The sequence below is a fragment of the Schistocerca serialis genome, chromosome 9, assembly GCF_023864345.2.
Source record: "Schistocerca serialis cubense isolate TAMUIC-IGC-003099 chromosome 9, iqSchSeri2.2, whole genome shotgun sequence".
In the NCBI taxonomy this organism is placed as follows: Eukaryota; Metazoa; Arthropoda; class Insecta; order Orthoptera; family Acrididae; genus Schistocerca; species Schistocerca serialis.
In genome coordinates this window covers 40616537-40632529 of record NC_064646.1, presented here as the reverse complement: position 1 = coordinate 40632529, position 15993 = coordinate 40616537, and the positions used below count along the sequence as shown (strand labels likewise).

Sequence of the window (15993 nt, the reverse complement as noted above, 5' to 3'; positions counted from 1 at the left end):
GGGAACAGTTTATAAGAAGGCTGTTTAGGTTTTTATGTTGGTAACGCCGTGTAGCGCTCTACATGAAAATCACTGACTGTGCTGTGTGAAGGCTGTGGTTGGTTTGCATTGTTGGAGTAATATTCGCTATTGTAGTGTTGAGCAGTTGACTGTTAACAGCGCGTAGCGTTGCGCAGTTGGAGGTGAGCCGCCAGCAGTGGTGGTTGTGGGGAGTGGAATGGCGGAGTTTTGAGAGCGGATGATCTGGACGTGTGTCCATCAGAGACAGTAAATTTGTAAGACTAGATGTCATGAACTGATATACATATAATGACTTTTGAACACTATTAAGGTAAATACATTGTTTGTTCTCTATCAAAATCTTTCATTTGCTAACTATGCCTATCAGTAGTTAGTGCCTTCAGTAGTTTGAATCCTTTATTTAGCTGGCAGTAGTGGCGCTCGCTGTGTTGCAGTAGTTCGAGTAACGAAGATTTTTGTGAGGTAAGTGATTTGTGAAAGGTATAGGTTAATGTTAGTCGGGGCCATTATTTGTAGGGATTATTGAAAGTCAGATTGCGTTGCGCTAAAAATATTGTGTGTCAGTTTAGTGTTGATCAGAATAGGCAAAGAGCGAAATGTCTGAGTACGTTCAGTTCTGCTCAGCTGTTTGAAAATCAAATAATGTAAGAGGTTTATCTGCATAGTAATTCATTAAGTTTTATAAGGGGACGCTTCAAGTTTACCTAGCAAAATCAAATCCCCTGCGTTTTGAAAACACATGTATGAAAACGAGGCTGTCACATCGCACAGCGCATCGGAATGTACAGAGGACCGTTCTACCAGCCTGCACTACCGTGCCAGCAGTCATAACTGAGTGGACTACTAGGACGTCAAAACCGTGCAGCTATGCTTCTAATCTTAATCGGATACCTTTTTCACTTCTCACATGCCCGTTCCCTACTCCTCGTTCGTTTACAAGCAGGACATCATTTTGTCACGTGACAATAGCCTATCACATGACAGTGGGATCCACTAAACTGCACGCATGCATCTACTAATAGCGCAATACACAACAATTACTTGTCGTCAAGTTCATGTTAGGAGGCTTCTCGGTGCAGTAAACAAACGATGAACATGTCGATATGCTTTTCGTGCTCGGTGCATCCGGTAACCAAGCTGCCACTGCTCCTGCTACTACAGCTCGGTATGTATGCTGCACGGTACGACCAAAGGTGCCATCACGATAAGAATGTGTTATAGTCACCTGGAGCAACAGCTTCGGGAAACAGGTAATCTTCGTCCACGATGGACAGACGTCGTCCAAGGACTTGACGCACTCCACAAGCAGACGATGCGACTCTTAAAATCGTTCACCGACCACCTCGGCGAAGTACCCGTGATATTGCACGACAGTTCCAGATATCTCGAAGACTGGTAGTTGAACCGTTACACGGTGAAGACCTGCTGCGTCCATGTCATTACACGTTCACCCGACACCAGTAGCCTGAAGACTGTATTCGACGAGTACAATTCTGTGAATGGCTTTAGCACCAAGTGGAAGATAAAGAACACTTTATAAATAATGTGATATGGACTGACGAACCTAGCTTCACTCGTGAAGGTATTTTCACCCTCCACAACAGCCATTCTTCTTACAATCCACTTGTCACCCATCAACGTGGCTTTCAGGCACGCTTTAGCTTAAACCCTCAGTCTGGAATCGTGGGAGAAGTTCTGGGCCCTTACCTGTTGTCGACAAGTTGAGCACACACCTGTATCGTACGTTCGTCTGCAATACTTTTCCTGACGCATCAGAAAATGTTCCAGTTGGCGTTCGGGACAGCTATGGTTTCAGCTCTTTGGAATGGACGTGCGTAACTATTTAAATGTAGCGTTTCCAAGGGAAATGGATTGGTCGTAAAGGTCCAATGCACTGGTGTCCTGGTTCCTCGAAAATTAACGTAGTAGATTTTTATTTGTGAGGACACTTAAAGGAACAAGTTTACAGTATTTCGCCCGTGGATGTACACCACCCAATAGCTCGCGTGCATGCCGCTTCGGCAATGGTGGATGCAGTTGAGCTGCGTAGCGACCAGCAAAGTGTGATCCAGCGAGAGGCGAAGTGTTTGCAAATGCAAGGGTGGTCGCTTTGAACATCTTCTCCAAAGTGAACGTTCCTCGTACTTGTTCGTACCGGCTCCGTGAAGATAAGCCTGGATGTCAAACGTACAAAATGGGATTACTGTGCGTAGCATTACGTGCGATCTAGTGTAGCTTACCCATTGTGTTTTTTGCACCTCACTGGATACAGACGATGTTACTGTATCCAATATTATTTTCTATTGGCTCCATTTGTGTCATGAACGAATCAAAGTGGTCGTTTAGTTTACGTCTGTAAGAAGTTCATGCAATGTCTTAATGTTTAAATAAAGCTAACAGTAGGTTTGTTTGTATATAACTCATCTACTACCAGTCACGATTTTCTTAATTTTATTTTTCGCACGACTCGTTTCGGGAAATGATTCCCATTTTCAAGTGAGTTTTTTATGGTTGTTGTGCCATTTCTATGTGGTGACGTCGATGTGTGAGATTCTGCTTCATTTCGTTGATTTTACTGCAGTATATCAACATCACCACATAGAAAAAGGCTTAACAAACACAAAAAACGCACTTGGAGATGGGAATCATTTCCCGAAACGCGGCGTGCGAAAAATAAAATAAAGAAAATCGTGACTGGTAGCAGATGAGTTATTTGTAAACAAATCTATTGTTTTCACAGTCCCAGGCTCTCAGAACCATTTATAATGGATCAAATCAAAGCTAACAGGAAGAAACACACAAGATTCCGCATCATTTCGGTGTCAGTTGGATACAATTTGCTGCTTTAACTGAAAAAAAAAATACTTAGGCGTAGATGAGACTCGAACATCGGTGAGTCTGCATACCTGTTCTACACGGCATTGCCTCGTCTCACTGGGCTCGTGGGCCACCTCTGGTGCAGTGCAGAGTTGGTGCTGCATCTTCTTGACCATGCTGCACGCAACGTTTTTTTAAATCGCATTTCTATTAAACATACTGGTGGGACTAGGTTTTGCCACAGACACTTTTGTCTTGAATTGGAATAACGAAAAGCATGCCGACCTCCAAGTGTACCTTTTTTCATTTACCCTGTACAACTGTATCTAGATGCAGAATTTTATCACTGTACTGTGGCACGTCAGGAGATATGACGTCACAAACACTGACAAGCATGAAAAAGTAGCTCTTGCGCAGCATAATAATTTTATTGCACATGTTCCTATATTTTAAAAATGCTTCTACCATGCGAGCTCGGAACGGAAGAAGCTAGTTTAGGGCCGATGTGCCAACCGGAATATCAACAAGGCATATACCACAGATGTCAGGGCATGAGGTACTGACACACAGCCTCAGAGAGAGGAAGGCCGAAACGCAAATGTTGCAGTGCTACAGAACAAGAGAGTCTGAAGTAACACTGCCAGGGCGCTGCTCCGAAGTCCAACCCAGGCAGAAACATCTGAGCTCGGCGACCCAAAATAGTTACTGAATAACCACAGCACGACAAGGAACGCTGAGGGGTCAAATGTCCTCATGGTACATCCAGAGCACCATGCATAGGCCCCGGCATTTAAAAAACACGGCTTTCGGAGCTATAAGGCACATTCATGTTGTGCTGCCATTCTGTCCGTGTCGCTAGAACCATAGACAATGACAGTCTATTGAGTTTCAGTCGAACCACGCCAAGCTGATTGACGATGGCCTGCCTGTTACCTGCTGGCGGATTTCGGCACAGTGGTGCAGCCAACCCGGGCCTCGTCTACCGTTGTTGCCTGCTGGGATACCGCGAATAAGATGACTGACGTGCGGCAAATCCACCTACACCATACGTCATCGCAGATGACCTGCAAGCTGTCACCTCTACGCAGGCCAGACGAGACGTGCCCCTGGTCAACTAGTGTGCATCTGCTGCAGTCTTGGTTCATCCATGTGGACGACCAGAGTCTAGTATTGACGACAACCGACAACCGACATCCTGGACCACAGTCGGCAGTCTCCACCCGAGCGCGCAGTGGGCTGTCTTGGAGAGGGCTGAGGCAGAACCCGCGCCGTAGTGCGTCGCGTTGGGCAGGCGACGCCTTCTCGCCCCCGTGCTGCTACCAGCATGACACGCGCCCGTGGCTAACTGAACTGCGGAGTGACGTCACGTTTCGCTTAGAGCTCCTGCACAACAGGCTGACCCGTCTGTCGCGTTTTCTCCGTCTCTAACGATTCGGCAATGTTTGCCTTGTGGGTGGTTAACCTATTCACGCAACTTTTTGCAGTATTTATTATACAATATTTGATATTGCACGTGTTAAGTGAATCCGAAAGTAACTAACGTTTATACACATATTTAGAGCACCGTTTCCATATAACACAAAAATTGGTCCAAATGGTTCACATGGCTCTCAGCACTATGGGACTTAACTTCTGAGGTCATCAGTCCCCTAGAACTTAGAACTACTTAAACCTAACTAACGTAAGGACATCACAAACACCCATGCCCGAGGCAGGATTCGAACCTGCGACCGTAGCGGTCGCACGGTTCCAGACTGAAGCGCCTAGAACCACTTGGCCACTCCGGCCCGCACACAAAAACTGAAATATAATACTAGACAGCTATAGAAACGTAGGTTCTAAACTTGCTTGATAGTTTGTAAATGTTAAATGCGATGAGTTAAGAAATAGGAACCATTGTTGAACATAAAAATTTTGAAAACATATATGTATGGTGCAAAATTGGCAGTTGACCCTAAATAACGAAAAGTGTGAGGTCATCCACGTGAGTGCTAAAAGGAATCCGTTAAACTTCGATTACACGATAAATCAATCAAAGTTAAAGGCCGTAAATTCAACTAAATACCTAGGAATTACAATTACGAACAACTTAAATTGGAAAGACCACATAGAAAATGTTGTGGGGAAGGCTAACGAAAGGCTGCGTTTTATTGGCAGGACACTTAGAAACTGTAACAGATCTGCTAAGGAGACTGCCTACACGACGCTTGTCCGTCCTCTTTTAGAATACTGTTGTGTAGTGTGGGATCCTTATCAGATAGGAGTGACGGAGTACATCGAAAAAGTTCAAAGGAGGGCAGCACGTTTTGTATTATCGCGAAAAAGGGGAAAGAGTGTCACTGATATGACACAGAATTTGGGGTGGGCATAATTAAAACAAAGGAGTTTTTCGTTGCGGCGGAATCTTTTCGAGAAATTTCAATCCACAACTTTCTCCTCCGAATGCAAAAATATTTTGTTGACGCCAATCTACATAGGGAGGAACGATTACCACGATAAAATAAGAGAAATCAGAGCTCGTACGCATAGATATAGGTATTCATTCTTTCCGCGCGCTATACGAGATTGAAATAATAGAGAATTGTGAAGGTGGCTCGATGAACCCTTTGCTAGGCACTTAAATGTGATTTGCAGAGTATACATGGAAATGTAGGTGTAGAATTGCCTCCTAGGACGTACGGATAAATCTGCCGTAGCGGAACATCTTTACGAAGAGGGTGATGGCGAGACAAAACTCACTGAGACGAGTGTCATGTCTAAAACATCGCATTACCACGCGCGTGTGTATAGAGAGGCTATTGAGATCTAGAAACAACATAATAGTTTTAACAGAAAAGAGGAAGGTGTCAAATGAGGCAAAATTTGGATGTCAACATTGTAACGTAAGAATGACGATCGATTGCTTTCAATCGAGAATGTTGGCAATACCAGCGATAATATCGCAGCCGATGTCATATGGCAGACTGCGCTGCTCTCAAAGCCGCCTGTGTTCTAGTTGCAGGCCGCCATTTTACTTCTAAAGATGTCTCCCGCAGCCGGAGAGGAAACGTTAGGAGGAAGTTTTATACATCGACCACGGTCTAACAGCCCGGAAGTTTTAAGCGATGTTAGTACCAGCCGTGAAAGTTTACATTGTATGATCGATACCAGTGTCTGCAAATACGGGTGCTATGACAACCTGTGGCTATTTGTCGGTTTTGCCTGTATTATAGCCACTTGTAAAAGAGATGTTTATTTTTTTATTCAAAAGGGTGTACTTTAAGAAATGCCGCATATTTATTGTACAGAAGTGAGGGAAAGTATAGTTTCAGCTTAAAGTGAAGCGAATTTTTATTAGTAGTTTCATACATCATTTAATGAATGTTCATTTTATATACGTCATGATATGTTTTGAAGCTTGTTGAGTTGTGGTAAAAACTTAATTCTTTGAAGGTTACGTTACTTGTGCAGGTTGCCTCGAAATGACCGGACCGCTATAAAAATGTCTGAATTATCACTCGTTATGCCATGCCTATATAGGAAACGAGGTTAAGTATTAGTCAGTTTGTGTATGTAGGTCTACGATAAGACGTACGAGGGTAAGTCAATTATTATCCGCAGTTTAGTTACATTTTTGTTTATTTTGGTAGTACTGTCGTTTTACGTTGATGACGCATGCTTTCTTTATTTGTTGTCGTATCTTTGCAATTTTCAAGCTGCTAGGTTAGTTTCGTTATCGCTGCCGTGCTTTTAATCGCGGTTTCTCCGCTGTCTATTTGCACCAAAGAAGAGCAACGTCCAGTGATTTGTTCTTTTGTGGTCGGATGGCGTATCAGGGGCCGAAATTCATCGAAGACTTTCGGTACAGTACGGGAACAGTATTTTGCCACAACGGAGTGTCTACGAATGGGTTGAAAAATTCCGAGATGGTAGCACAAGTGTTATGCACGATGAGGGAGTCGGACGACCGTTTACCGCAACAAATGAAGAAATTGAGCGTTCACGTGAAATGACTCTCTTGGACAGACGATTAACTATTGACGAAGTGACACCTCGTCTGCAAATTAGTCACGGTTCTGCTTACGAAATCATTCACAACAGTCTTGGGTTTCATAAAGATTGTGCAAAATGGGTCCCAAAACAACTCACACAGTTGCATAAGCAAACGCGCTTGGACATCTGCAAAAAAACATTTGCATCTCTATGGTAACGAAGGGGACAACTTCTTAGACCGGATCATTACTGGTGATGAACATGGCTCCATCATTACGAGCCAGAGAGTAAACGGCAGACTATGGAATGGAAACATCCAAATTTGCCATGCAAGGAAAATTCAAGACCCAACTGTCTGCAGGAAAACTGATGCTTACGGTTGTTTGGGACGTCCAAGGTCCAGTACTGGAACATTATGGGGAAAGGGGTACAACCATAAACAGTGTACGTTACAGTGAGATACTGCAATTTGAAGCAAACGCCGAGGACTGCTGTCAAAAGCTATTGTGTTGTTGCACGACAATGCCCGTCCGCATACTGCTGCCCACACTGCTGAAACGCAAATTGGAAGTACTGGATCATCCTCCATATAGTCCTGATCTTGCCCCTTCAGACTATCACTTGTTCGGACCACTCAGGCAAGCATTAAGGGGCCGTCGATTTGCTTCGGACGAAGCAGTGAAAGAAGCGGTGCATTCCTGGCTCGCAGCTCAGCCGAGAACCTTCTTTAATGAGGGCATCAGGAAGCTTGTACAACGATGGACCAAGTGCATTGAAACGCAAGGAGACTATGTCGAAAAATGATGTTCTAGTAAGTTTGCTATTTGATTACAATAAAATTTTATAACTACTTAGCGGATAATAATTGACTTATCCTCGTATAAATATACGAAAAATATTCTTCTCCACTTCTCAAATTACGAAAATACCTCAGGAATCGAAATATTTTGAGACGAACTGCGTAAGTACAGTTTTGAACTGGGAAGAAACGCAATTACATGCAATTGGTTTCATGTTTATAACTACTTTTTTTAATGTGTATTTACAGTACACTACTGAGCGTCGGGCGGTTCCCAGTTGTCTCTCCCGAGGTCTACGGTCCATCTCGTTCTTCATTCAGGGTTAGTAGGAAATCTAAACACGTGAAAACCATTTTTGCAATAGTTAGTCCAGTGCACAGCTGAGCAACCAACTATATTCATGACAAGTTCTTCAATACATTTAATTATAAATCTCCACTCGCATCGTGACTCGTATGTAAACAAGTATGAATATCCTATACTTTGGGGGAAACATGGCGGACCGTTCGGCTCAGGTTATAGGAGTCTCATCTCGCCGACAAGGCATCAGCACTTCTTGGAGGCACACGCGGTTACGCCCGCCTGCCGGCCGCAGCTCTGAACACACACATATATGTGTACACTCAACACGATAAACAAATGTCACTGCAGATATCACTGAGCGTATACCGGACCACTCGCACACACTCCGTGCTCAGCCTCCTGATCACGACACGATCCCAGCTATCTGGGTCACGACGCAACTTCTGCTTCAAATGGAGCGCAAATTACCCACACTATAAGTCATCCAGTTCCTCATAATGAGAGCACTTAGCGACTTCCAACAAACTCTAGACATAATTTCAAACCTATTCTGAACCTCTCCTCGCTTGCATGTTTAACGCCAAACATTTAGCACATCAACTCGTTCGTAATCGTAAGATTGAAGCTGTTTCATACATGGGAGCTCGCTTGTTTGAAGAATCGAGGGTATACTGCGTTCAGTTAAAAGTCTTCGATAAGAGTGAAATGAAATGACACCAGCTGGATAGAAATGAGGATGCGTGTACTTCAAGGTTGTTCTTTAGCATGTACACTCCCGAACATCTACTTGGAATATATGACTGAGTATTATCTATCTGATGATGGACAAACGGGTGTGAAACGGGAAAGGATATCTGAAAGCTGCAAATAGTATCTTTCTTTTAGCTGGGTATGGGCAAGTGCTTCAAGAAATTTATGAGAGTTCGAAATTATTTGAAGAGATTTTAAGATATGAAAAAAGTACACAAAACAAAAATAATGATAATAGCAGGAGGGGAAAGATTAAAAATAATGCTAAATTGGGGAGAAATTAGATCCTGTGTAAGATTTCAAAGAAGTTGAAAGTAGAACGAAAAGCAATTGAAGGTACGGCTTACACAATTGCAGCGAAAAATTTAGAGTTCTTAAGAAGAGGAAGATTTTCTGCAGCGATATGGAAATGGAATTAAAGGAAAGGCAGATGAATTACTTTGTCTTGAAACTTCTACTGTGCGATGCGGAAATACGGGCAATGAGGAAGGAGAACAAGAAGCTTTTGGAGAATTGGAGGAGAATAAAAGAAAACAGCGATAATCATAGGGGTACTGACGAATGGCAGAAGGGAAGCTATCATTTGAGATAACTGACGGCAGAAAAAGAATTTTTACTGTGTACTGAGAAGTCTGACAAATTTTAAAAACCACTAAACGGGGACACGTGGAGGGAAAGTCAATGCAAGTGTGTAAGAAGAGTCATATGGTGGGCGATCTTCTTAATTAATAATTGTAATAATTGTGTTTGCATGAGGCTGATTTAGAAAATAACGCTTTCTTAATCGAGGTAAATAAAACAACCTGAAGTAGTAACTGGAAACAATAAGAACCTGCTCACAGAGCAAAAAAAAAAAAAAAAAAAAACTGGCGAGCATGGTTTACACGGTAACTGGTGTCGTAAGAAGCTCTTTAAGCGATCCAAGTTAAATGTGTTTGATTTTTTATAAAAAAATTTGTTTCAACTTTAAAAAAATCAGAAGTTTGACCTCTAAGGTGGGAAATGAACAAATGAGGATAAAAATAGTTGCAATCTTAACAGAATTATACGTTCAGCTAAGATAAATTTTACAGTTTAAATACTCCGAGAATGCTGCAATTCTTCCTTTAACTAACAACTGCTTAGTATGCATCCTATTTGTGTACATTTATTTCATGTGGACAATTCATGACTTCTGTCTACTTATTATTCACTAGACTGTGTTCTGTGATCTCACTGGCACAATCCACCCAATAATAGAATATTCACGCACTGAATGTCCTACGATAAGTATATCGATGTTTCAGTGCGTCCTATAGAGACGTTTACGTGTGTCTAAATACTGTAAAGCCAAACAGCATACTTTTTACAGTAGTTAGCGAATTTCTACTCGCAACTTAACCGTTTCAGAGGTGAGTATTTAGTTGGCACCATGTTGTTGTTCTGGTCTTCATTTGAAGGCTGGTTCGATGCAGCTCTCCACGCTACTCTATCCCGTGGCAAGCCTCTTCATCTCCGAATTACTACTGCAACCTGTACCCATTTGGACGTGCTTACCGTGTGCAAACTTTGTTCTCCATCTATAAATTTTACCTCTCCACACTTCCTTCAATTAATAAACTGACAATTCTTTCATGTCTCAGAAAGCGCCCTATCAACCAATCTCTCCTTTTCAGCGTAATATATCACCGAAACGTGTAGCCAAATAAAATAACAATTTGGACATTTAGATGGCTGAAAGGTGTTTAATTTGACATCTGTACTCAAAAGCTGAAGCTCCGCAACCATACGTGAAAAGATGGACCTGCAGAGAATCTCCTCTTTTATTCATGTTATGCCACAAATTTCTTTTCTCCTCAATTCAATTCAGTGCGTCCTTATTAATTTCCCAATCTACCCATGTAATCTTCAGAATTATTCTATAGCATCATATTTCAAAAGCTGGTACTCCCTTTTTATATGAGCTGCTTATCAGCCACGCATGATTTCCATGCAATGCCAAACTTCAGAGAAATACCTTAACAAAAGACTTGATAGCTCAGTAGCAAACTACCCTGGTTTCGCAAGGGAGGACTAAGTACGTATGGGGGGACTTCTTGTCTGACGCAGGGGTAAAAAATAAAATGTCCTGATTGACTGACTGACTGAATAGCTCATCATCGCGCAGCCCAAACCGCTAAGGATAGAAACATGAAATGTGGAGAGGGTGTGAATTTCATACTGTAGGCGTCGATTACGAAGGGATTTTTCGAAAATCCACCGCTAAGAAGGTGAAATAGGGGATGAAGGGTTTTTTAAAAATATGTCGCTATTAAGGCAATTTGAAGCTAGAACACGAAAATTGTTATTTGGCTTCCCGGTTATAAATTAAGAAACACGTGTTTCATCATTTTTCAAAATTTAAACCTTATGGGGATGAACTAAGAAATGAAATGTTTTATGAAAATACGTCGCTACTAAGGCAATTTTGAAGCTAGGATTACGAAAATTGGTATTTGGTTTCCCAGTCAGAAAAAAAGTGCTTCAGCATTTTTGGAAAGTCAACCCTTAAGGAAGTAGAACAGTAAGTGGAAGCTTTTTCGAAAATAAACCATTATTAAAGTACGACTTAAGCATTTTTAAAGCTACCAATGTGAGAATCGATATTTTACTTCTCGGTTAAAAATAATAATGGTAAAAAAACAGAAGTTTCATTGTTTTTGGGAATTCAACCCCTAGTTGAGTGAAATAGGTGATGGAAAATTTTCATAAAAATATCAAACTAGTATGAAACTTCCTGGCAGATTAAAACTGTGTGCCGGACCGAGACTCGAACTCCGGACCTTTGCCTTTCGCGGGCAAGTGCTCTACCAACTGAGCTACCCAAGCACGACTCACACCCCGTCCTCACAGCTCTACTTCTGCCAGTACCTCGTCTCCTACTTTCCAAACTTTACAGAAGCTCTCCTGCGAACCATGCAGAACCAGCACTCCTGAAAGAAAGGATATTGCGGAGACATGGCTTAGCCACAGTCTGGGGAATGTTTCCAGAATGAGATTTTCACACTCCGCTGCTGAGTGAAAATCTCATTCATTAAACTAACGTTTCTGTGGAAATGCCGCCACAAGAAATCAAAAGGCGGGACTGACAAAGACCTCTGACTCCAGCTACAACCATCGCTTTTTGGTCAGAAGTACATTCGGAAAAGATGGTGCTTCTATCGCCTTCTTTAGTGTGAAAACTCTGGAATATGTCGCAATTTGTGAACAACGTAAAAATTTGACGGAAGAAAAAAAAATCGGTGCAGACCATATAGTCTACGCGAGGGAATCAGCGGGCGCTAAGGTAGTCAGTTACGTGTACAAACCGTCCTGTGAATCAGACCTGTCTGTTAGTGAAAACTGTGTCAAAGTGCTTACAGCAGTTCCTGAGTTTACCGTCCACGTACAGACAGAAAGCAGCGGCGCGGCGGAGACTTGAGTTATATGTGTTGATGTTAACAGGTTCCCCTATTTTAGAAATGCATTCTTGGGTTTGCGATCTTATTTTTTATGTCGTCTCTACTTCGGCCATCATCAATTACTCTGCTGCCTAAATAGCAAAACCCGTCCACTACTTTTGGTGCCCGATTTTCTTATCGAATTCCTATACAATGCCTCATTTAATTCGACTACATCGATTACACTTGTTTTAATTTGGTTGATATTCATTTTATATCCTGCTTTCAAGACGCCATCCAATCCGCTTAAGTGCTGTTCTAAGTCCTTTTTTGTCTCTGAGAGGCAATTACAATTTCATCGGTGAAGCTCAAAGTTTTTATTTTTTCCCGACGAACTATAAGTCCTTTTCCAGTGTTAGTACCATAATCGTAATTTTACAGATAGGAGACAATATCCTACACGTACTTCCTGTGAAATCAAACAGACATTTTTCTTAACTAGTTTGTGAAAACGGCTAAAGATGTAAGTCAGGACCGCCGGGCAGAAATTACAAACCTTTACCTTCTAAACGAGATATATTTCACCTTTTGGTCAGGCATTCTGAAGGCGTGTCATCATTTCAGTATACACACACACACACACATATATGTGTATATACATATATATATATACATATATACATATACATATATATATATATATATATATATATATATATATATATATATATAAACTTTGTAAAAGCTTAGGTAAAAAGAAAATTTCTCTTACTGTCACGTAATTGACAGAAAACATTTGGCGCAATCATTGGCTAGGAAGAATTGTCGATTCAAAGACTTCCTGATAAACAACGGTTCCAAGTGTTTTTATTCAGCCACTGAAGCACAATGCGCTAATATATTATGAGTTTTGGCCTAGTTTCAGTAACTTGTGAGAGGAGATAGACAAAACCGCGCCACAATGAAATCCGAAACACGTGTTCGACCTAAGATCGACAGCTGGCGATGGTGGACCGCATCCACACGGGTCACCAGTGAGATCGTAAATTTGGCAACATAGTCCACGGAGGGCAGCGACCTTGTCCTACATTTAAAAAATGAATAGTCGAGATCGGAATAATATTTCTTTATTAACCGGTTTCGGCTTATCTACAAGGCATCTTCAGATTTTTGTTTTTTGGCCCTGCAAGTGTAGGAACAGCAAAGTTAGAAACTGTTCTGTTACATATGACCTTCTAATAAGATAGAGAAAAACTGTAGTAAAAGTTACAGACAGTATTATTGTATGTGGCGTTAAAAATAGAGAAAGGTTATAGAGTTTACCCCTATGGGTTGTGCCGGTGGCTCCTCGGATTTTTCGTCCACTGACGCCACATGCCATAATACTGTCTGTAATTTTTACTACAGCTTTTGTGTATCTTATTTTAAGACCATATGTAATAGTACAGTATGTAACTTTGCTGCTCCTACCCTTTCAGGGCCAAAAAATACTGAAGATGGTAAGCCGAAACCGGTTAATAAATAAATAATGTTGCGATCTCGACTGTTCATTTTTTAAACACCACTGAGATAGTCAGACACCAGTTGGAACTACCCTGTTTATATAATTGTATGTTGGCAGCGCTTTGGACTGCATTAATATCTCTGACAGCGCTGTGCACCGTCTGTTAGACCCTCTGTTTGTTTTTGTTTTAGGGCGCAAAAAACCAGTGAGGTCATACGCGCCCAAATCAAAACTATAGAACGCAGACAATCAGAGACTCTGTGGCTGGTAGGACTGGCAGTTGGAAGTTAATAGTCAGCATTGATGGAGGTTAGAAGTTAATAGTTGGCAGTGATGGAGGTTAGAAGCAGTGTTAGCGCGAGCGGACGGTCTGGAAGTGTGTCCGTCGTGGAGATTTAATATCGGTTGAACATGGATTGTAAAATGTGGGTAACGGAACTATTGACGATTACATAAGTTTTCGAACTGGATGTCAAGTGATTAAGGTTAAGTCTACTAAATACATTGCTTGCTCTGGAACAAAATCTTTCCTTTGCTAACCACATGCCTATTAGTAGTTAGAGCCTACAGCAGTTGGAATATTTTTATTTAGCTGGCTGTAGTTGCTGCAGTTGCTGTAGTTCGAGTTATGAAGATTCTCTTTGAGGTAAGATTGGTATGAAGAAGTGTAGGTTATTGTTAGGATTCCTGCTAACTCGGGGCCATTCTTTTGTGTTAATTATTTGAGCAGTCAGATTGCGTTGTCCTTGTATATTGTAGGCCAGTAATGAACAGAATAAGTTTGAGCTGTATTTGACAGGGAAAATTCTGTAGGTTACAATGGTACTTGAATTACGTAACCATTACGGCACCTCACCTCAACCTCTCGATACCAGCAATATTCTACTGTGTTTCCGTAGAACAGTTAACATATTTCTGTGACAACATTCAGATTTGATTTCATTAATGTCGAGGTACTTTGATACATCGATATGTTTATATTGCAATGATATTATTCTTATGTGAATTCTTTCTTTTGTCACTATGGTCTTTGACGTACTTGTAACTCTGATTTTTGGGCGCGTAAGCGGTCATTAGAATCAAGTCTTGGTCGTCATGTTGAAAAGACGCAAAGTGTAGTCAGTTTATGAAATGTGAACTTTAACAGTGAGGAAGATATTTTCAAGTATGTTTTATATTGTGATTTGATGTTTTGTGAGTTATGTGATATTGCAACAAAAGTAATAAAAAAGAAGTGTAACTTAAATTCGGAGTGCTGATTACTTTTTTACATCAGCATTGTCTTAACTTGAAAAAGTTTCATGTTCAAGAATGGTTTATGAAACATATCTATAAAACTTTTGAATATCGCAGAATAACACCTAGGCCTCTTTGCATCCGAGCTTGGAATCATCACTACCTAGATTTTCGACGATTGAGCCATGAGTTCACAACGAGACCAGCATGGGAAACACGAAAAGATGAGTGCCTCGTTCATCCACTATTTCATGAAATGGCTTTATTAACTGTGCTCTAACGACGCCTGCCACATAACGTAACTTTATTGTTGCCCGAAAATGCAATATTTAGCAGCGTGAGCAACACTACAATCATAATTAAATTTTACCTTTGTTGTGGTAGCGTTGTTGGAAGGGCAGTGTTGAAATGATAAAGACAAGCAAAGTGATAGTAAGTTCAGTTTCACTCAGCAGTTTTAGAAGGTCCAGTTTCACCTTCTCAGTTACTTCAGTTTAATGAAGTAATATATTTAGAAGTTTGACAGTGAGAGTTACGTGGCCGCTGGCGCCGCCTACCTGCCGTTCTTGGTGACGATCATCTCGTTGGTGAGGCACTGGAACTTGGTCCAGAGCTCGCGGTCGTCCAGCGTGATGCTTAGGTCCCGCTCCGAGGGGTCGCCCTTGCCGGCCACGCCCCTGCCGGCCAGCTCGGGCTCCACGGCGGACAGGATGTGCGACTGCGCCATGTTGCTGAGGGAACGGACGCTGCTCAGCTCGCACCTGAAACCAACCACAGGCACGCCGGCCTGGTCACCGGCGAACCGAGCACTGTGCACGGGGAGGCGTCAGCGGGGGACCCCTCGGGATGACGCTAGAGGGAAGCCAGCAACTGTCACGACTACAGTATGCGTTATAATATAAAAGTCGGCAAAGCAGTGGGATATAGTACGGGAAATAATGTAAAAATCGCCAAAGAAGACAGATACGGAAGTACTTCTTAAGTAATAGAACCCAGTACGTTGTCCTCGGCGGTGAGTGTTCATGGGAGGTGAGGGTATCATCTGGAGTGCCCCAGGGAAGTGTGGTAGGTCCGCCGTTGATTTCTATCTACATAAATGATCTTTTGGATAGGGTGGATAGCAATGTGCGGCTGGTTGCTGATGATGCTGTGGTGTACGGGAAGGTGTCGTCGTTGAGTGACTGTAGGAGGA

The 15993-nt window shown here is 42.0% G+C and overlaps 1 protein-coding gene across 1 annotated transcript in view; it reads right to left on the bottom strand.

Annotated features, from left to right (window-relative positions):
- The window catches only part of LOC126418811 (T-related protein-like), a 213882-nt gene extending 198354 nt beyond the window's left edge, over positions 1-15528 (bottom strand). The window contains exon 1 of the mRNA XM_050085752.1: positions 15359-15528. Coding sequence (XP_049941709.1) covers positions 15359-15528 — 170 coding nt within the window. The remainder of the gene's footprint in view (positions 1-15358) is intronic.
- Between the last annotated feature and the right edge of the window lie 465 nt (positions 15529-15993).